Source organism: Thamnophis sirtalis, unplaced genomic scaffold (assembly GCF_051295495.1).
Source record: "Thamnophis sirtalis isolate CommonGarterSnake01/CBP01778 unplaced genomic scaffold, rThaSir2_p1.2 scaffold_6, whole genome shotgun sequence".
In the NCBI taxonomy this organism is placed as follows: domain Eukaryota; kingdom Metazoa; phylum Chordata; class Lepidosauria; order Squamata; family Natricidae; genus Thamnophis; species Thamnophis sirtalis.
The window spans coordinates 101,413,665-101,434,577 of record NW_028261386.1 but is presented as its reverse complement, the minus strand read 5'-3'; the positions used below and the strand labels follow the sequence as shown (position 1 = coordinate 101,434,577).

At 42.9% G+C, this 20,913-nt stretch overlaps 1 protein-coding gene across 2 annotated transcripts in view; it reads left to right on the top strand.

Moving 5' to 3' along the window:
* Window positions 1–8,644: 8,644 nt before the first annotated feature.
* Window positions 8,645–20,913, top strand: part of SLC35F1 (solute carrier family 35 member F1) — a 229,517-nt gene continuing 217,248 nt past the window's right edge. Inside the window, exon 1 of one of the 2 annotated variants that reach the window (XM_087718570.1) lies at window positions 8,645–9,245. In XM_087718570.1, coding sequence (XP_087574696.1) covers window positions 9,082–9,245 — 164 coding nt within the window. In that variant the 5' untranslated portion in view covers window positions 8,645–9,081. The remainder of the gene's footprint in view (window positions 9,246–20,913) is intronic. The other variant, XM_087718571.1, reaches the window with a different exon arrangement.

The window sequence follows — 20,913 nt, the reverse complement described above, 5'->3', positions numbered from 1 at the left end:
GACCATTCAAAGTGCCTCCCGGTCCAGATAGGGCCGCAACTGGTGCACCAGGCGAACCTGGGCAAGGCCCCCCCTAGTCACAGCCGACAAATGGTGTTCTAACATCAGCTGTGGGTCCAGGAGGACACCCAGATTGCGAGCCCTCTCCGAGGGGTGGATAATTTCACCCCCCAGGCTAAGAGGTGGAATATCAGGACCGTCCTTGGGAGGCAACATCAATAGCCACTCGGTCTTGTCTGGATTGAGTGCAAGCTTGTTCGCTCCCATCCAGACCCTGACAGCCTCCAGGCACTGGCACATCACTTCAACTGCTTCACTGAGTTGGCACGGGGCGGACAGATACAGTTGTGTATCATCCGTGTATTGATGATATTTAATCCCGTGCCGGCGTATGATCTCACCCAGCGGCTTCATGTAGATATTGAACAGGAGGGAGGACAGGAGCGAACCCTGCGGCACCCCATATTTGAGGGACCTAGGGGTCGATCTCTGCCCCCCGACCAACACTGACTGCGACCTGTCCAAGAGGTAGGAGGAGAACCACCGTAGGACGGTGCCTCCCACTCCCACCTCCCGTAACTGTCGCAGAAGGATACCATGGTCGATGGTATCGAAGGCCGCTGAGAGGTCAAGAAGCACTAGGATAGAGGAATGACCTCTATCCCTGGCCCACCAGAGATCATGCACGACCAAAGCAGTTTCGATGCTGTAACCAGGCCTGAAACCCGACTGAAAGGGATCAAGATAATCCATTTCATCCAAGGTCTGTCGGAGTTGAAAGACCACCACCTTCTCAACAACCTTCCCCACGAAAGGGAGGTTGGAGACTGGACAATAGTTGTTCAAAATGGCTGGATCCAGGGAAGGTTTCTTGAGGAGGGGTCTCACCACCGCATTCTTTAAGGGGTGCGGGAAGGATCCCTCCTGAAGAGAGGTGTTAATAATCCCCTGGAGCCAACCACGTGTCACCTCCCTACTGGCCGAGACCAGCCAGGAGGGACATGGATCCAGTAAACAGGTGGAGGCACTCACACTCCCATGGCCTTGTCCACTTCCTCAGGAGTGACAAGTTGAAACTCGTTCCATAAAATCCGATCAGGACCTTCTCCTGGCACCTCGGCTGGTACCGTCCAAGTGGAGTCCAGGTCCGTCCGAATCCGAGCGATTTTATCCGACAGAAACTGGGAAAATTCCTCAGCTCTACCCTGCAGAGGTTCGTCCGCATCCCTCCCTTTCAAGAGGGAGCAGGCTATCCTAAACAGGGCGGCTGGGCGCGATTCTGCGGATGCGATAAGAGTGGAAAAATGCTCACATCTTTCCTAACAAAGGCTCTTAATTGTGTTCGATTGGATTCAGAGTTACTAGCCCTCCATCGTCGCTCTAGGCGTCTCTTTTGGCGCTTCATCTCCCGGAGTTCCTCGGTGAACCAAGGAGCCCTCCTGGATCCACTGCTGCAGAGAGGCCGTAAAGGCGCAATCCGGTTTAGAGCCTCCACCGCTGCTATATTCCAAGCAGCGACAAAGACTCCACCGGACTGCGGGCCAGAGATTCAGGTATCTCCCCAAGTGATGTCTGAAATCCCATAGGGTCCATCAGGTGCCTGGGATGGAACCATCTAATCGGTTCCACCTCCCTACAGTGGGGGATTGGTTTCCGGAAGTCAAGGCTCACCAGGAAGTGATCTGACCATGACAGGGGCAAGATCTTAATGCCCCTCAACCCAAGATCACATCTCCACTGCCCCGAAAGAAACACGAGGTCAAGCATGTGACCCGCTGTATGAGTTGGACCTTGAATTACTTGGGTCAAGTCCATGGCTGTCATGGAAGCCATGAACGCCCGTGCTCCGTCAGAGCGTTCACCGAGCGCCGGCAGGTTGAAATCCCCCAGAACTATAAGCCTGGGGAACTCAACCGCCAGCTCGGCTACTGACTCAAGAAGCACAGGTAGGGCTGTTGTAACGCAGTTGGGAGGTAAGTACATTAGTAACAACCCCACTTGACCCCCAAGGTCCAACTTCACCAGAAGGGACTCATACCCGACGATCTTCGGAGCAGGGATCCTGCGAGGAGCTAGAGACTCCCGGATGATGACAGCCACTCCCCACCCCTTCCTGATATCGCGACTGGTGGAGCACCCGAAAACCTTCTGGGCACATTTCAGTGAGGGGGACTCCTCCCTCATGGCCCAGCCAGGTTTCAGTAATATATGCCAGGTCTGCCCCCTTGTCTAATATTAGGTCCCGGACAAGGGGAGCTTTATGTATCACAGACCTGGCAGTTAGCAACAGCAGCCTGAGATCGGGGCCCTGAGAACTCTTGCCATCTGGTCCTGGAGTGGAGCTGGTAGGGCCGGAAGGGGGGATCGCTGTAACGTAGCGAACCCTCCTTCCCCGGTAATGGTTAGCCCTATAGCTCCCATCGAACCTGCCTCTCCCAACAATGACCAGAATGCACCGGCCCGTCCCCACACCCGTCGGCCCCACTCTCCCCCCGTAGCCTCCGTTCTCCCCGGCAGGCCATTTAAACCAGACATTCTGGGACGACCAGAACGGTACCTGGTGCTCCCATCAGGCACTGGTATGTCTGTACCAGGGCGTACCGCCTGCAACCCACCACTGGTTGGTTCCCTCTTCTTTGTGGCAGCCCCTTAGATTTTGGAACACTTCATGCCTTATTGATCAAAATAAGCAAGGCCAATGGTTAGACCATTAGAGGATTATGAAAACTCTATTTTAAATATCTTCCAGGCCAAAGAATGGCAAATGGCAAACTCATTCTTTAAATGGGTCTTTATATATTCCCAGTGGCATCACCTACTGAGAAGAGGAAGCAATCATGAGGGAATCTCAAAATTAGCAGAAAAGGAAAAACAAAAAAGAAACCCTAAATTGGGAAAAATTCAAACAGAACTAACTGGAAGATTCCTGCTCACTTAATCCAGAATACTGACCTAGGTTATTTGGCGGAGCAGGACGAGGAGAAGCAGCAGCCTAAAAAAGGCATGGTTACTTGAACATGGGTTGGTTAGTGTTAGCAGGATGTAACAAAGTAATTAGAATAGTCCCAATGGTAGAGGATTTTTTTTTTAAATAACCTCTCAGATTTCTTGCTTCCATGAGTCATCAAACAAGTTAAGACATCAAGCTAATTCCATTCTACCTTTGTCAACTTTAACTTGATATTTACTAACAGGGTTGATGAAATAACCTAAAGAGATCTTTGTTCCACTTTCCAGTTGTTTATATTAATCATGTCTTCTGAAAAAGTCTATTCATAACAAAACAAGTGATCCAGAATAAATTTTCTTCTTTCTTCTACAAAAAAGAAGGCAATTGCTACAAGAAGGATTTACCAGTTAACCAAAATACTCCAGCTAAGATTAAAGCACTTTTTAAAAAGCACTAAAATAATTGCAGAACATTTTTTTTTAAAGCAAACCATCAGACCATGATAAGAAGTAACATAATAAAAGGCATCTGTTAGTTCATGGAAATAAGTACACCCAGCAAATATGCAATAACACCAAACCAAGTAGCTTTAAATTAGTGGAAGAACATTATCTGCCGTTTTTCCTGCTGTTGTTTTTGGTTTGTAAGTTAAAATTGTCTGATTGTAAGAAAAGGGAAGTAATAATATAGACCTGTTCTCCAATTTCTAAATTTCTGATGGTATGAAGAATGAGAAACTTCATAATTTTTAATATTGTCCTTCTATTAAAGTATAGAAAGTTGAAAAGGCATCCTTTCTAATTTCCAGAGACTAAAAGGACAGAAGGGGAGAAATACTTACAGACGGGTAATATTACTGTGAAGGTAATTTTACAATAAAAATACAGATAGTATTTCTGATTGTGCTTCTTCTCTGAATTACCTCACTGGGCTAACGCTAACTCATCTCAGTCTCATACCCTTTGCTGTCTATTCAATCCTTTGTTAGCATCAATTTTTTCTGATATTTGGCATAGCAGTAAGCTTGCTGAGAGAAGGGAACCAGTACTGGAGTTTATCCCATCAATGTCATAGCTTTGTTTTCCAGCCTTGTAGGGGGAAATCCAATCCCATGACTCAGTGGCAAAGAATTGTCATTTTAGTGGACCTATATAGAAATCATAGTTTAAGGGCACTTTATCAACCAGCATTCCTCAGACTGAAACTCTAGATATTTTAGATTAAAATTTGTATTCATGTCTGCTGGAATGCAAACTAGGAACAGGATAGTAGTTATAATCTAATTCCTCTGCTTGCTGATAGATTGGATAAATGCCCATGTTTAATTAAGAGTTATTAGAAATGGAATAATCTTGAAAGGCAGAACTCTGTTGTTGTTTTACATTTCTAACTGTCATTCTTTATTGTCCCATTTGTCTGTGATTTTCAAATGCCAATGGACTGACACAAATGATTATTGCTTTAGTAAGACAAAACAAACAAACAAACAACAACAAACAATAGGAAAGTATTTTACTTTCAGCAAGGAAGCTCTGAAAAAAAAGCATTGTTAATTCAGCAAATATTTCAGGGTGACAGTTTATGTGGTGAAGAAACATAGGAGATGGGAGTATATACTATAACTAGTGCAGTGAGTTATAGAGAAATAATATCAAAATCAAAATGCTCCAATTTCAGATATGACATAGTGCTGATTTACTGTCTTTGTATCATTTCAAGAGACAGAATCATGTTTGTGTCTGTCTGCATACAGAACTAAAGAAAAGAGCATTAGCCACATAAAAGAGCAAACATAGTAATCCACTCCAAAGAGCTTCTCCAAGCCATCCAACTATAATGAAGGTGGGAAAAGTTATATTTGATGCACCATAGATATGTACTTGTGTGTTCTATATATCTATTATGTAAAATATGAAGGGGAACAATGTATCCTGCATTATAAAGTGGTGGATAACTATGGTAGGTTAATTAACTGACAAAAGTTGCTTGGGTGAATGCTCTCTTAGAATAACAAGATTACAGGGTTCATGCAGTGCAGTAAAGCCTATCTTAATTTTCTTTAGATATATTGTATGTTGTTCTGTTTCCCGTTAATTTGCCCAAAGCAGTGAAAAATAAATATGAGTTTACTACATATCATAGTAGTATATGTAGTATATCATTTTATACCATCATATGTGTGTGTGAGAGAGAGAGAGAGAGAGAGAGAGAGAGAGGGAGGGAGGGAGGGAGGGAGGGAGGGAGGGAGGGAGGGAGGGAGGAGAGAGAGAGAGAGAGAGAGAGAGAGAGAGAGAGAGAGAGAGAGAGAGAGAGAGAGAGAGAGAGAGAGAGAGAGAGAGAGAGAGAGAGAGAGAGAACCAAAGAGAACAGCACATTTAAATAAGTATGGCCAGGGTAAATGGAAAACTTTATTTAGTGTTAAACTCTTTTTAAAACAATTATATTTTTATGTAAGCTTTTAAAAATAAGATGAAAACTAATGCAAACTAATACAAAAAAAGACAAAAGCAAGGAAGCAAAGAGAAAGCAAAAAGTGTAAGAAAATAAAAAGTTGAATAAAAATAGAAAACAAAAAAATTCAAAGTGTCTTCCAGTCTTCACAGTAGTTATCAGTACAACTATATTTTAAATCCACTCTCTAAAGTTACATCATTGTTCTTTTCTTTCTGAAATCTATTCTGTCTAATCATCAAGGTCATAAAGCACAAATTCATTTTTTCAACGTTGCATTTAATTTTTCTTTAACTCAAGCTCAGCTCCTTGGGAACAATATGGGCAAGTAAATCCTTGTAATTTTCTTGGCAGGAATGCAGGAATGTCCCCTTACTGACTTTTAAATTTTTCTCAATTTCTCAGTCTAGACTCTAGCCTATCAACTGGGGGACTTTCTGGTGGTCTCCCATCCCAGCAGTAACCAGATTGGATCCTGCTTAGTTTCCTCTGATCAATTGAGACTGACTAGGGCTGTGGCACGACAAAACTGTGCTCGACTAAAGCGCGCCCGATTAAACCACGTCGCTGATGTCATCAACAGGGTGACAACAGCGAGCGCGGAGAAAGAAGGGCGCTTTAAATAGCGCTTTGAAAGCAAGCTGATTTAACTTAAGGTAAGGGTTAGGTTTAGGGTTAGGGTTAGGGTTAGGTTAAGGGTTAGGGTTAGGTTTAAGGTTAGGTTAAGGGTTAGGGTTAGGTTTAGGGTTAGGTTAAGGGTTAGGATTAGGTTTAGCGTTAGGTTAAGGGTTAGGTTTAGGATTAGGTTTAGGGTTAGGTTTAGGGTTAGGTTTAGGGTTAGGTTTAGGATTAGGTTTAGGGGGGTTAGGTTTAGGTTTAGCGGTTAATTTTAGGTTTAGCGTTTACAGCATGCTTTTTTCTCTGTGCTGTTGTCGCGCTGTGATGACGTCAGCTACGCGGTTTCATCGAGCGCCCTTTAGTCGAATGCGGTTTTGTGGTGGAACCGACTAGGGCAAAACACCATTGCGACAATAACAAGAGAAACATTAATATTGTTATTTTTCACTGATATGCCATTTTCAGTAATAAAATATGTCCTAGTGGTTCACAATAACTTCAATTGTTGAATTAGTTGTTTTTAAAATAAAAAATCCCCACAGATTCAAATAAAGCTGAAATCAGCTATTCAGAAACACAGAATGTAATAAGTAAATTGACAAATAAATAAAGATGGAAATAATCCAAGTACTCACACAGCAGGTGCTGTTCTTATTGCCATGCAAAGGAGCCTTATTCAAGAACAGCTTTGGGGAAGGGAGAGAATCTTCCTACAAGACTCAATGGTTGGCACCTGATGCTCTTGCCTGGATGCTTTGTACTGCAGTTCCATTTATCCTGGGAATCCTGATCCAAATCCTGCATTCCAATCAGCACTCCTATCTCTAGCAATTTGTCCAATGTAAATGCACCTCCAAATGAAGTAGGTAATGGTTGATGCTCCAACCCAGATGTCTGTTTGTTTGTGGAAGCAAGACTTTTGTTTCTCTTGCACACTTTCCTTCACCTATGTCAGCACCACACGTATTAACCCCCCCCCACACACACAAAGTTCTCTTATGTTGTGAGTTGAGGTTAGTTCTCCACAAATCCAACCCAGCTTTGGTTCCTGAGTCAGAAATACACAGGAAGCCACCCTTCCTTTTCTTTCTGCAACATATCCTTAATTCTGCTGTGCTTCCAGAAGGGCTTCATTCCCAGATGTTTCCCCAGTAAATCGGAGAAAGTTGTAAGACAGGGAGATCGTTTTGTGCAGGGGGTCCAGGTGCAATTTTTATCCAACACCCAGAGCGCCACTGCAAGAAAACCTTGCAGATAACTTTGAGAGACACCCAGCAACTTCCCCTATGTCTCTTCCCCACTCTATGGATCAAATACAGCTTACACGTGAATCAAACACATGCTCTGTGATTCTGTTTTAACATCGTTTCTCTCTACCAGACCTTTTTCCCCTACTATTATCTCAGCTTGAATTTTTTTTTAAAAAGCAGTCTTTTGGGGAGTTAACTGAAGTCTATAGTAAAATTAGTACAGTATAGTCAAAGCTATGGTTTTCCCAGTTGCTGTGAAAGTTGGACCATAAGAAAGGCTGAGCCCCAAAGAACTGAGGCTTTTGAACAATGGTGCTGGAGAAGACTCCTGCGAGTCCCTTGGACTGCAAGGTGATCAAACCAGTCAGTCCTAGAAAAGATCAACCCTGACTGCTCTTTAGAAGACTAGATGCTGAAGATGAAACTCAAATACTTTGGCCACCAAATGAGAAGGAAGGAGTCACTGGAGAAGAGCCTAATGCTCGGAAAGATTGAGGGCAAAAGAAGAAGGGGAGGACAGAGAATGAGGTGGCTGGATGGAGTCACTAAAGCAATAAGCATGAGCTTAAATGGACTCTGGGGGATGGTAGAGGACAGGAAGGCATGGAGGAACGTTGTCCATGGGTCATGATGGATCGAACACAACTTCGCAACTAACAACAACGAATAGTAAAATTACCACACAGAACCACTATACAGACCACACACAATGCATCCCAGCAAGTGGACTTTATTGCCAGCATATAAGCTTATTCTTTAGCCTGTAAATTCTCAGTCATCCAGGTCATGGTTGTCCCAAAGGTGCTTTTTCTGGAGACAACTGGGCATCTTGTTTTTTTTTTCCTTTTCTTGTCTTCTTCTTCTTCAAATAAAAAACAAAACGTCCCGTTGCCTCCAGAAAAAGCACCTTTGGGACTGAACTCTTTAGCTTTCTTTCTTTCCTGCCCTTACGCCCCCGTTCGCCAGTGCCGTTGTGGATGCTGGGAGCTGTCCAAGGACCAGCGGTTCTGAAGGTAAGCGGAGAGTTTGAGCACCTGAGCACCGCAGGAAACTACAACTCCCGGCAAACAATTCCGAAAGGGAAAGGAGGGCAAAGGGGGAAAGATAGCGGATGGGAAGGTGAGGGCGTCCAATCCTGTCTGCTCCCTCTAGTGGGCGCAACTGAACTGGAAGGAGGGGGTGTGTGGGGGGGAGACGGGGAGGGGGGACGCACGGAGCGGGCGGCTTCGGCTCGGCTTGTCTGCAGCCGCACTCTGCCGTGAAGAGCTCCCCTGTTCCGTGCGCGCGCAGAGGCGGCTCCCTCGACCGGGCTGTGCAGACAGCGCCGAGCGAAGCGCTGCACCTGATCGCGCTTCGCCGAGAAGGAGAAAGAAAGAGAGGGAGAGAGAGCGAGACAGAGAAAGCGAGACACCGGCTGGGTTGGGCTGGGTTGGGCTGAGCTGAGCTGCGGAGAGACAAAAGAAGAGCCAGGCAGCCCCCTCGAGGTTCCCGCGGCTGCCATCACTCCGATTGCTCGCCGCACCCCTCGTTGGCGGACACGCTGCTGCTGGGGAAGGAGCGGGGAGGCTGTAACTGAAGGAAAACCCCCTCCCCCCAAAAAGCCCGTCAAACCACCCCCTTCACTCCATGGCCGAGCAGCCTTGAGGCGTGCGGCGGCGGCGCCTGGAGCTGGAGCCCCAAAGAGAAGCGCGCGAGCCCCCGCAGCCGCCCCCGCGGGCGCTTTCTCTGGATCTTCCGCGGGATTCTCGCCTCGGCGGCCGGGCGGCGCACGATGCGCCCTGCTGCACTCTTCTGATCGCCAGCCCCACCGCGATGATTTCTCCGGATCAGCAGCAGCAGCAGCAGCCCAACCATGTCGTGGCGACCATTGAAAATCTGCCTCCCGAGGGCATCGGCGGCGGTGGCGGCGGCCGGAGCTGCATCTCCGCCCCGCCTTCCTCCAGTGTGCGCCAGAAGATCCGTAAAGTGTTTAACAGGTGAGCTGGCTTGGAGGGTGCCGCACGCATCCCGGCCACAATAGTCCCCTCCGCAAAGGTCGCCTTTCTTGGAAGGGGAGCGAGAACGGCAGAAGGGGCCATTCAGACCCAGCATCCTAACAATGTGGGGTGCATGTGTATGTGTGTGCATTTTGACGATCTGTTAAAACGCTGATTCAAGCGCCCTGCGCCTTCCCTAATCCCTTCTCCACATCGGCTAGCTGGGTGGGGCTGAATCGGGCATTGTAAGAGAAGAGTACTCTGCACATGTTCGGAGTAGCCGGAGGTCGGCCCTGGCCTGAACTGGAAACGAATCGCAAAGCTATAAAATCCTAGCCGAGTGCAAGCCCTAGTAGAATACGCCCGCGGGGCACCAATGCATCCAACGGAGTTCCCACTGGAGGAGAAGAAGACTCAGGCTGGGTGCTTTTGTTTAAGAGTTTCTGTGGGCAGGGATGGTGTGACAGAAAGGGTCATCCATTTTCTTCAGCACGGTGGCTTTGATTAAAGAGCATCTGTCATGATGGAGGGTAGCTTGTTAAGTGGATCCTTCTGAAAACGCTAGCTAGTTGGTGCTTGGGGCTAGCTGGTGCTTGGGAAAGGGGCAAAATGGAAGCCTGATTTTTGGGAAGCAGCCTTAAAATAATACTGATCGCAGCCCACAGATGCATCCTCACCAGAAGAAAATATGGGATGGCAGCAAAATCAATGTCTTGCCCTTTTCTTTTCTTTTCTTTTTCAATCCTTCAACTCAGCTTAACACAATGGAAGAGCCCAAACGTTTTTACACTGTGGTAGATGTTTTGGAAAACTAGCTTCTCTTCCTGCTTTTGTGTCTGTGTGCATCTTGCAAAGTGCAAGGGAAACTTGATCCAGATATCCTGAAGCAGGGCAGGAATGCAGACTGGAAAGGCTAACTCTTGCGGAGTTCCTTTCCTTGCATAGGGATGAAGGCAAAGCTTCTCTATTTATGACCAGAGTGTCTTCTTTTGATCCTGGCTGTGAGAAAAGATCACGTTTGGTTGGGGAAGTATAGCATTTGTGAGATGCTCAGGAATTTTGTTAAATCTCTAAGAAAAAGATATTTTTAAGCAGCCTTTTCTACATTACCAGGAATCTTTTCTGTAGCTTAAGCTGTGGATCTGGAATAATATAGCTTCATTTCCTTCTTTTCTTGTGAAAATCCTCAGCAGTGGGAAATGATTGTGCGGTGCCATTTCAGGTCTCTGGGGAAATCTCCAAGGAATTTATGCCCAGTTTGGATTATTTGAGACAGGAACATGAAGAGGGAAGGATTTGGAAACCCATCCAAGTTGATTAGATTTATTTCAATAGTATGCATTGTGGTTATTTTTAGTATTCTAAACAAATGAAGCTTTTTGCTTCCTGACACTTTCATGGGACTCACATTAGTTCAAGTCTCCCTGTTCTTGAAAGAGGAAAATTCTCATTGTCAGAATGATCTGAATGTATAACATACAAAGAGAACATGTTGGTGAGGCAAAGTTAAGATTGCCTGGGCAGGTAACCAATAATAAATAAGGGAAAAATATGGGAAAGGAATTGCACAAATTTACAAAAGAATCTCTGTTTCAAGATCAATTGAGTTTAAAACTGTAATCTCTTTCAAATGGTAACTCCTCAGTTTATTTGTTCTATGTCTGATGGAGAAAATGAATAGATTATCTTGAATAATCTCCTTAATGGTACCTTCTTGTGTGACACACAGACTTTCTTGGGAATTCCTTGATTCTAGATTGAGGTAGGCAACCTTTTGATGGCCATGAGTGTCACCTAACATTTTGGGGGATTGGGCTGAGGATGTTGGAGTGGATGGGACCAATATCACATATGGATGAGGTGGAAACATTTGGGAGGAACATTCATTATTTGATCATTAAAGTGTACCATTTAGCTTTATTATAATTTCCATATTAAAATGGGACAAGACTATTTTAGGTAGCCATTGTTTCATGAAGAGTGAGCATATGGGCCTTGTATCCCCATTTGATGGGAAACCAAATACCTTCTTTTGTCTCAGAAATGGGCAACTTGTGATCCTGCACTATTGTTAGACTCTGGTTCTCTAAGTCCCAGTTTGTAAAGGCTGAAGCTGATGAATTGGGAGTCATTGATTGTCAGACCAGACAGGATTTTTATGTGAATGTAGAACACATGTTTATGACTTTAAGGCTGGGAATAAAGAATGGCCCAAAGTCTTTTAATTCAAAACAATTGAAGAAAAGCACCAGGTTTTAAAATTTGAGTCTCCCAACATATACTACTCTGTAGTAAGCAGATCTGCTACATCAGTGCCCCCACCCCTCCAAGCTTTTGGGCACCAGGGACCGGTTCTATGGAGAGAGTTTTTTCTGCAGACTGGAGGAGGCGTCGTTTCATGTGCTTTCTACATCCCACAGATGGGGCTTCACATGTTTGCGTGATCTGGTTTCTGGCATGCTGCGGACGGGTGTTAATCCATGGACCGGAGATTGGGGACCCATATGCTACATGTATAAGACTGCTATGAAGCAACTTATTTAGTCATGTTGAATCTATGAACATTCTGCTGTTTATGAATGTAGGATTCTGTTTCTGCAACATTTATATTTAGTACCATGCTGGGAGATGCCAGCCATAATAAGGCCAGTTATCTGGGATGGTGCAGTTGTAGTCCATTCCTTTGGAGGACTATCAGGGTTCAGTTCCACAAATCCTGACGAGGTTTGAAAAACCTGTTAGGCAAACCTGAAATAGGTGTGGGTTGGGGTTGAGTATGGTTCAGCATGTTGTCTTGATCAAGTCATTGCCTTAGCTTGTTGAATGAACTATCTCATCAAGTGTTTGGACATAGCATGCTGTGTGTCCAGAGAATTATGTTTGTTTACCTGACTTTCAATTCAGTGTGCATGGCAAATTTGTTGTTTGTTTGTTTGTTGTTGTTTATTAGTTTTGTATGCTGCTCACTCCCGAAGGATTCCGGGCGGCTCACAATAAACAGGGAACCTGGGCAAAGACCCCCCTGGTCACAGCCGACAAATGGTGATCTAAAGTCAGCTGTGGGTCCAGGAGGACTCCCAAATTGCGAACCCTCTCTGAGGGGCGTATAATTTCACCCCCCAGCCTGAGAGATGGAATAGTTTGCCAATCTTTGGGAGGGAACATCAATAGCCATTCAGTCTTGTCGGGATTGAGCGCAAGCTTGTTCGTTCCCATCCAGACCCTAACAGCCTCCAGGCACTGGCACATCACTTCTACCGCTTCACTGAGTTGGCACGGGGCGGACAGATACAATTGTGTATCGTCCGCATATTGATGGTAGTTAATCCTGTGCCGCCATATGATCTCACCCAGCGGCTTCATATAGATATTAAATAGGAGGGGGGACAGGACTGAGCCCTGTGGCACCCCATAATTTAGGGGCCTAGGAGTCGACCTCTGCCCCCCAACCAACACCGACTGTGACCTGTCCGAGAGGTAGGAGGAGAACCACTGAAGAACGGTCCCTCCCACTCCCACCTCCCGCAACCATCACATAGTAGCTGTACTGTTTTCATATCCAAAGGAGAGTCTTGTACATACTGGATTCCAAAGTTAGAGTGCCTCTGAGTTTCGTGAATAACAAGAGATCTTTATGAACATCAGCTTTTGTATTTTCTGCAAAGGAAATGCTGAGCTGAACTCTATATAGAAGATAATTCATTCTGACTTAAAGGCATGCTGCTTAACTCTGTGTGAATGAGGATATTCTGATCCAAGCCATCTATCGTAATCAAATCCCAGTTTTGGCTGTTTGACATATGGCTAGCTTATGGATTACTTTCTATTCCTCTCATAGGATGATCCATTATATTAGCAGTCATTTCACTCTCATGATAACCAGCCATAAACAGTATTAACCACTGCTCATCTCCAGAGCAAAATTGGAACTCAAACTCTGAAATAGAACTTTTAATCCAATGAGGTATTGCTAGAGATAATTGTAAGTTGCATTATTTAGATTTGATTTTATTAAACTTGTATGCCACCCTATTCCCCGAGGGGACTCATGTCACGCTAACAACAGTTATGGTAAATAAGAGTGGAAGAGAAGAGGGTAGGAAGAGTTATGATAAATAAGAGTGGAAGAGAAAAGGGTATTATATGAATGCTGCCATTTAGATGCCTATATACCTATATACTGCCATGCTGCCATTTAGATGCCTATATACTTATATACTCAAGCCAGACTACTACAGTTAGAGAGTTAGAGAGAGAATAATGGAACATGTAATTAGCTGGTGTCATGAAGATGTTATCTCTACCTTTTTAGCTTTTTAACTTTTAATACCGTTAGCCTATCTTTTAATTCTATTAACTTTGTTCTTATTTATGCTTTTATATCTTGTGACATGTTTTAATTCTAAACTGCCCAGATTCATTTAGGTGAGATGGGTGCTATAGAAATGTGATGAATAAATTGAAAACTATTCAGCAAGCACCAAATTACCTACCTTGAGATTGAATGCAACATTTTTCAATGATGTAGAAATAATAACTCTTAAAGAGTTTTTTTAAAGTTGATATTTCAAATCTTATCATTCAGTGAACAGAGTATGGAGTCTTAATTAAGCCTCACTCCTAGTTTAAAAATGATTGCATAAGGGAGCACAATTTAATTTCCCAAGCATTTCTTCAAATTTGTATTGATATTATATAGTCATTTGTGCTATCTTTTTTTTAATGAAGTTTTAGGAAGATATTAAAAATTGTGTATATTTGTGTATGTATATGTATACTGTGTGTCAGAGGTGAGTTCCTACCGGTTCGGACCAGTTCGGTCGAGTAGGTAGTAACTCGGCATGCCATGCCCCCGAACCGGTTCTCTCCAGGGCACGCATAGCACACATCAAGTACGCACATGCACAGCACATCCCTGAGCAAACTGGCAGTAGCAGCAGCCAGAACTCACCCCTGGTGTGTGTGTGTGTATAACAGAGAGAGGGGGGGAGGAAGGGAGGGAGAGAGGGGGGGGAAAGGGAGTAGAAGCAGGAGAGGGAGAGAGAGAGACCTGAACTACCACAGACATTATTGATTGAATATACATACATCCGTCTGAAAATTTTATTCAAGGTTCTGGCTCCAGAGGGCTTTACATGGAATTAATATATTCATTCTTTCTTGCCCTTGCTTCACATTCCACCCTAGCATTCTTTCTTGTGCCTGGAATATATTTCCCTTTTATTGCTTAACAGTTATAGTAATTGATAGCTCCTTGAACTAAAATAAATGCCAACCTAGCCTTTTACTGGAGTGAATGAGCCTGGCAATTACAGTTGTGAGTTGTGACAGCTGTAAAGCGGGTGATCACATTGGTTGTGACCTACAGTATAAAGCCCTGCAGGGCATTGAGCCTGGCTACCTATGAAGCCTCCTTCATCCCATTACCCCAGCCTGTCCCACCCAGTCTGGCAGGAAGGGTATATTGCATAGCCTGTCAGCTAAAGAATTCCAACTGGTGGGAACTAGAAAGAGAGCCTTCTCTGCCATTGCCCTGCCTGATGGAATTTTCTGCAGGGGAGCACACAGTTGTGGGGTTGGTTAGACCCTCCCAAATCCTCACTTCAACTTTTAACTAATTGTAATCTCTTTCCTCTTTCCTTAGAATTTTTAACTTTTAGGCGTATTGTTTTATATTTTAACATTTTATTGCACATCGGCCACAGTCCCTCTTGAGGGAGATGGGTGGTACAGAAAAATAAACAAATAAATCTGATTACATCATGGTACCAGTTTGTCAACTCCCACATTATCCTGTGAAGGGATAGATCTCAAAAGAAATGGTGAGAATAGAGAGGGCTCCCTTTGAATACTGTCTAGATCAGGGGTGTCAAACCTGATTTCATTGAGGGCCTCATCAGGGTTGTGTTTGACCTGGGGGGCAGGGTGGGCATTGCCAGATTGACGTCACTCATGTCAGGGGTGCCTGTGGGGATCCGAGTGCTCTGCCAGCAAAAATGGGCTCCCAATATCTGTTTTCAGCTGGGACAGCCTCCTGCAACCCTCTGCCAGTGAAAACTGAGCTCGAGAGGGCTGAAAGCTCCATTTTTGCTGGCAGAGGATTGCAGGAAGCTGTCCCAGTTGAAAACAGAGATTGGGAGCCTGTTTTTGCTGGCAGAGGCACCACGAGCTGGTCCTTCACTGTTTCCAGGGTGGTCCTGTGGGCCAGATCTAAGCACACCTGGTCTAGATGCTGCAGGTTGAAATAGTATAGGACAGTGATGGTGAACTTTTTCAGTACCGGGTGCCCAAACCAGAACACGCGTGCATGTGCATGTGTCGGAGCACCGGAAACCCGAAGACCAGCTGGTGATGGCGCACATGACCACAGAGAGGGCTCTGTGTGCCACCTCTGGCACGTGTGCTATAGGTTCGCTGTCAGGGGTATAAGATGCAATGGAGGAGAGCATGACCAACCTGACTAGCGAACAGGAAAATTGCACACTATAAAATTTTGTACCCGATTCCACTTGTAATATTTCTACGTGCCATCTCCTAGTTACTAAGACTAAAGAACTTTCTCAAACTGGTGGCCTCCAGATGTGTTGGGCTATGGGAGATGAAATCGTACACATCTGGAAGGCATTAGAGTGAGGCAGATTTGAGCCTAGCAATACTATTAGAAGGGGTCAGCTAGCAGTCTAATAATTGGATTAGAAACTTTAAGTGTCAGTTTACTCTACTTTCCTACAAGTAACAGAGTGAAAGCAGATAATAATTAACTGAGATAAGTAATATCCCAAATTCCGTAGCAAGCGGCTATTTTCAAAATTAAAAATGGTTTTGAATTCTTTATCCTAAAAATGATACAGTATATGGTTAAGGCACCAGGCTGTAACGCTGGAGACCATGAGTACAATTCTCGCCTTAACTGTGAAAGCTGCTGAATGACTTGGGCCAGTCACTTTCACTCAACCCAACTGACTTCTCAGAGTTGTTGTAGAGTAAATAGGAGGAGGGAGGTGTTGGATATGTTTGTGGCCTTGAGTCATTTATAAAAATAATAAAGGTGGAATGTTAAAAAACAAAAAAAATAAAATTATAGATTTCCTCCAAAACTGTTTAATAGGGTGCTGAAGAGTCATTAAGTTGAACATGACTATGATATTATTGATGAACATGATATTATTCATCCTCTCAAATCTTGTTTTGTTCTCCCATTTTCAGAACTTTATAAAATGCGGTACATACTGTACCTCAACAAATATGTAGAAATTAAAAACATTATGTATTTCTAATATCAATTTTTAGATTTGCCAGGTTCTTGATTGCAATATCAGTGTGTTCCTGGATGCTCTCCATACTTAACAATCAGCTTTCAAATAATGACAAGATTCCAGAAGCAAGAATAGAAAGAATAGTATTTTATGTACCCTGAGAACATATGCACCAAAGATGAATTCCTTGTGAGTCCAATCACATTTGGTCAATAAAGAATTCTATTCTATTCTAAGCTACTCTATTGTACTCTATTCTGCCCTGCTAATTAAAGTTAACTGGTTGATTATCTAAACATAATTTGTACCTTCCACCTCAACTTTGCTAAGCAAAACCTTACAACAGGGCTCTCCAAACTTAGTAAATTTAAGGCTTGTGGACTCCAACTTCCAGAAGTCAATTTAAGTTTGGAGACTCCTGCCATACGGCTTGTGAGGAGGCATCCAGAGAAATCCAGTTTCATTGCTAAAATTCTGAGTGTTTAAAACTCAGGACAGTACTTTGGCTGAATATCTGAAAAAAATTAGATTGCAGATACTGTTTCTTGACATATAAATTTAGCACTGTATTTTCTTGTTTAAATCCATCATTTAAAATCTTAATTAAAATAAGACAGTGGTGGGATTCAGCCAGTTCGCACCTATTCCAGAGAACCAGTTATTAACTTTCTAAGCAGTTCAGATCTCATCTTTGTTTTTTCGCACTTTACAGGGCTAATCCTATAAGGAAGGCAGGAAGGAAACATTCTGGTCTTGTTTCTAGCCTAATCTTTATTGCCCTGCTTACAGAAACTGCCTCTCTGGTTAACCCTTATTACATTTTAACAGCTAAGGCGAAGCGCCCATCAATGTGAGTGATGTTGAGTTGGCTACACCCACACAGTCACATGACCACCAAGCCCCACCTACTCAGCTGGTCATTAGGGCAGAGAATCAGTTGTTAAATTATTGGAATCCCACCACTGAAATAAGGTAATTTTAAATTGAAGGCTTCTCTTCAATGCCCTGAACTCTATGCTAATAGTACACACACACACACACACACACACACACAAACACACACAGACAAAAAAAACACACACACACACGTGTCCATTCAAATCTTCTAAGACCTCTGAAATGCAGGTCATGAATCCATGAATCAGGAGATAAAGTATTCCAGTATGTAGCTTTATTCTAGAAAATAAAACTTAGTGATAATCTATACCAAAAAGCTAAAAATAAAAGCTGAAAATATTTTTAAAAGTCTTAAATTAGCTGAGTCTCACTAAGTCTCTTCCACTGATTTTTTTTGGAAAAGCCATGGGAACAAGACAGCCTTACTCACTATGATCAAACTTTGAATTATTATTACAATTAAAGAAAAATAAAGTATTCTTTTTCAACTCACAGTATCAGGCTGAGATGATCAGTCAGTTGATCAATTCCTGTTACAACTCATGGAACAACATCCTGAAAAAGTTCACGTTACACTTGTGAGAAAAATGCCAGGAAGAAAAAAAAAGAATTAAAATGAGAATTTTGAATCGAATTATGGATGCTTCGCAGTTATTATACAACATTGTTTCTCATAGTAGTTGCTGGTTTCTCACAAATTAGTTGCCACAGCAGTCTTACCAATACTAAGTATTTCTAACTAAGTCAGAAAATCTGTCTACAGTTATATGGACTTACTGAAATTATAGATAAATTTCTTTTAATTTAGACTAACTTGTAGAAAGCCAACTGAAGTGATTTGATGTCTGGGAGTGACTCTCCATTGAAATCACATTAGGATTCCCAATATGGCCAAACAGGGATATTTATGGTCCTTGCCAGAAATATGATATTCAGATTTCCAGACCTGTTATTTAAAAACATGTAAACAAAGAGTATTTTGAGGGGGAGGGAAATAATTCTAACTACAATGCATTTATTGTTTTTTAAAAAGAAACAAAATTTGTAACAATGGGGTATACTGGTCAGCAAACTCAACCAAATTAGTAAGGCAAGCAGCCATCTGTATAGTATTTCTTCTGTTAATTAAAAGAAACTTGAAGATCGGATGGGTTTGCCTTTGCAAGTCTTACACAACGAATGCTCCTAACCTTGAACACTTGAGCTTTCTTGTGCAAAATAAAAGAATGATCTTCTGATGCGATTTTGTGCAAAGAGGGAACAAAGAGCTCTTTAATTTCATCTCCCATTAGGGCACTGGGAAAAGTATGAATTTGAAGCCTCTTTTATATCACATTGCTTACCCTTCTCTTTTGGCAGCATCAAAAGCTATGTTTGAACTTTGATTGTTCTGTGTAAAATTAATAAGGTTCAGGAGTGTATAAATGATTGCACACCGTGGTTTGAGATTTGGACTCCAAGCAAACTAAGAACTTTTTCAACAGATGAAAAAGTGATGGCAACTAAATATGTAAATATAGGGATGAACATATTTTGGGCTCTAACTAGAGTCAGGTGCACAATACATAGGAAGCTGAATATAGAACTGAAGAAAATGGGCTTGTGAGACTATGTTTAGACCAGTTTTCAGTCGTAGAATTGAAACTCACCCACACAGCCTTCCATTTATAACTCTCGTGACACTTCCCCCATTCCTAATGTGATCAACCTTTCTTAATTTAGAAAGTGGAGAGGCATTTGGTTTGGTTTGGGAGGCAAGATTGACTTTGTTGTTTGTTTGTTTATTATTATTTATTTAATTAAATTTATAACCTCTTTTGTAGCGATCATAAAACAAATACTGCAATTATAAAGCAATGCTATGTTCATTAAGTAGATCATTGTTCACAATGTTCACTATGGGATGTTTTTGCCAAAAAGTGGAAGTAAATCCTGGTTTTGGACAAAAATGGCATAAATTGTGGTCATGTGACCACAGGCTGCTGCAAATGGCCATAAACGTAAATAAGTGTCCATAATGCGTGACTGTAGGGTGTGTGGGTGTGGCTGTCAGAACTTCAGAATTAGGTAGTAACTATATTTGGGGGGAATCTTTTGTAAGACCTTATATGTGAACATAAACAATTTGTGTCCAAGTAAGACAGGGTTGCATGTGTTCAGAACCTCTTCTATCATGTCATCTGAAAATTCAGTAGTTGTATGATAATGTGATAAATAGAGCCCTAAAATATATATACTAATATATCATTATTTTTAAGAAATGGCTACCCCAGGTTAGCCACAGCTAGTTGGCCACAATGAGGTGGCCATGGTGAGTTGGCTACGGTGAGATGTCCTGGACCATGGGTGTCAAACTCTCATCATATTGTCATCACATGACATATTGTGATTCCCCCCCCTTTGCTAAAAGGGGGTGGGCATGGCCAGTGTGTGACTCATCCGGCCCACGAGTTTGACACCCCTGTCCTAGACCCACTGCAGCAGACATTGCTATGAGTAAAAGACCATTGAAGGAATGAGTTGAGGGAGAATTCTTACAGTGATTTAGCTTTGTCTGTATATACAGCTAGCACATATATAGCTGGGCCTTATCGGAGCAGTCTGACAATTTTATTGATGGGCAGGAAAGGCCAGACAAACTCATTTATTCTTTTAGGGAGTTACGGCACTGCAAAGCTTAAGAACTCCAGTGCTATCTCCCTTCTGATGTACTGTAGCTCAAGGAAAGGTTTATTTCCTCAATTAAAACTGTTTCTTTTTCACATCCCACTGGACTCATCCATTTGGGGTGGGGTGGGGGAGTTATACTTGCAGTTTGAAATAGACTCTTTCTGAGGAAATTGCCTTAAGATGCCAGAAGTTGCAGTCTCAGAAATCTGGAGCAGACCAGTTTGAGAAATTGTTCTTCTCCTTTCCTTTATTTCTTCAAATATTATTCTTTCTCTTCTGGTTGTATACCGCATAGCAGTCATTTGTAATATGAAGAATCTGCGCTCCTTCAGCTGTCACTAAATCAAAACCTCCAGTGATTTCAATCAGCACTGCCAGTGGTCTAAGATGCTAGGAGTTATAATTCAGCCATAACTTAAGGGCCAAAGGTGCTTCATATCTTAAGGACTAAATGCTCTTCCTTCCTAGAGGATGGTGAAGAGAGAGCAATATCATTGCCCATTGGTACATATCAGATGAGATATATCAGGATATTAATTCACAATATACGCAATGCTATTTAAATGATGGCATTTTAAAAGAAGCTGCAATTTGTAAAAACTGGGGCTGTACGAAGCAAAAGAAAAGCCACAAGTGAGGAAAACGTAGTTTGGAAATAACCTTAGTCTCTTACGTGGCAGAAAGGAAGGAACAACTATCCAGCATTAATGACAGTGATAGAAGCTGTAAAGTAAGCACTCCCTGCCACCCTGTTTGCATTGAAAAAATAGGACTGCACTCTGAAGCAAACTTTTTGAAGTAACGTGATGGTGATTGTCATGTAAATACAGTGTTTATTTCTACGG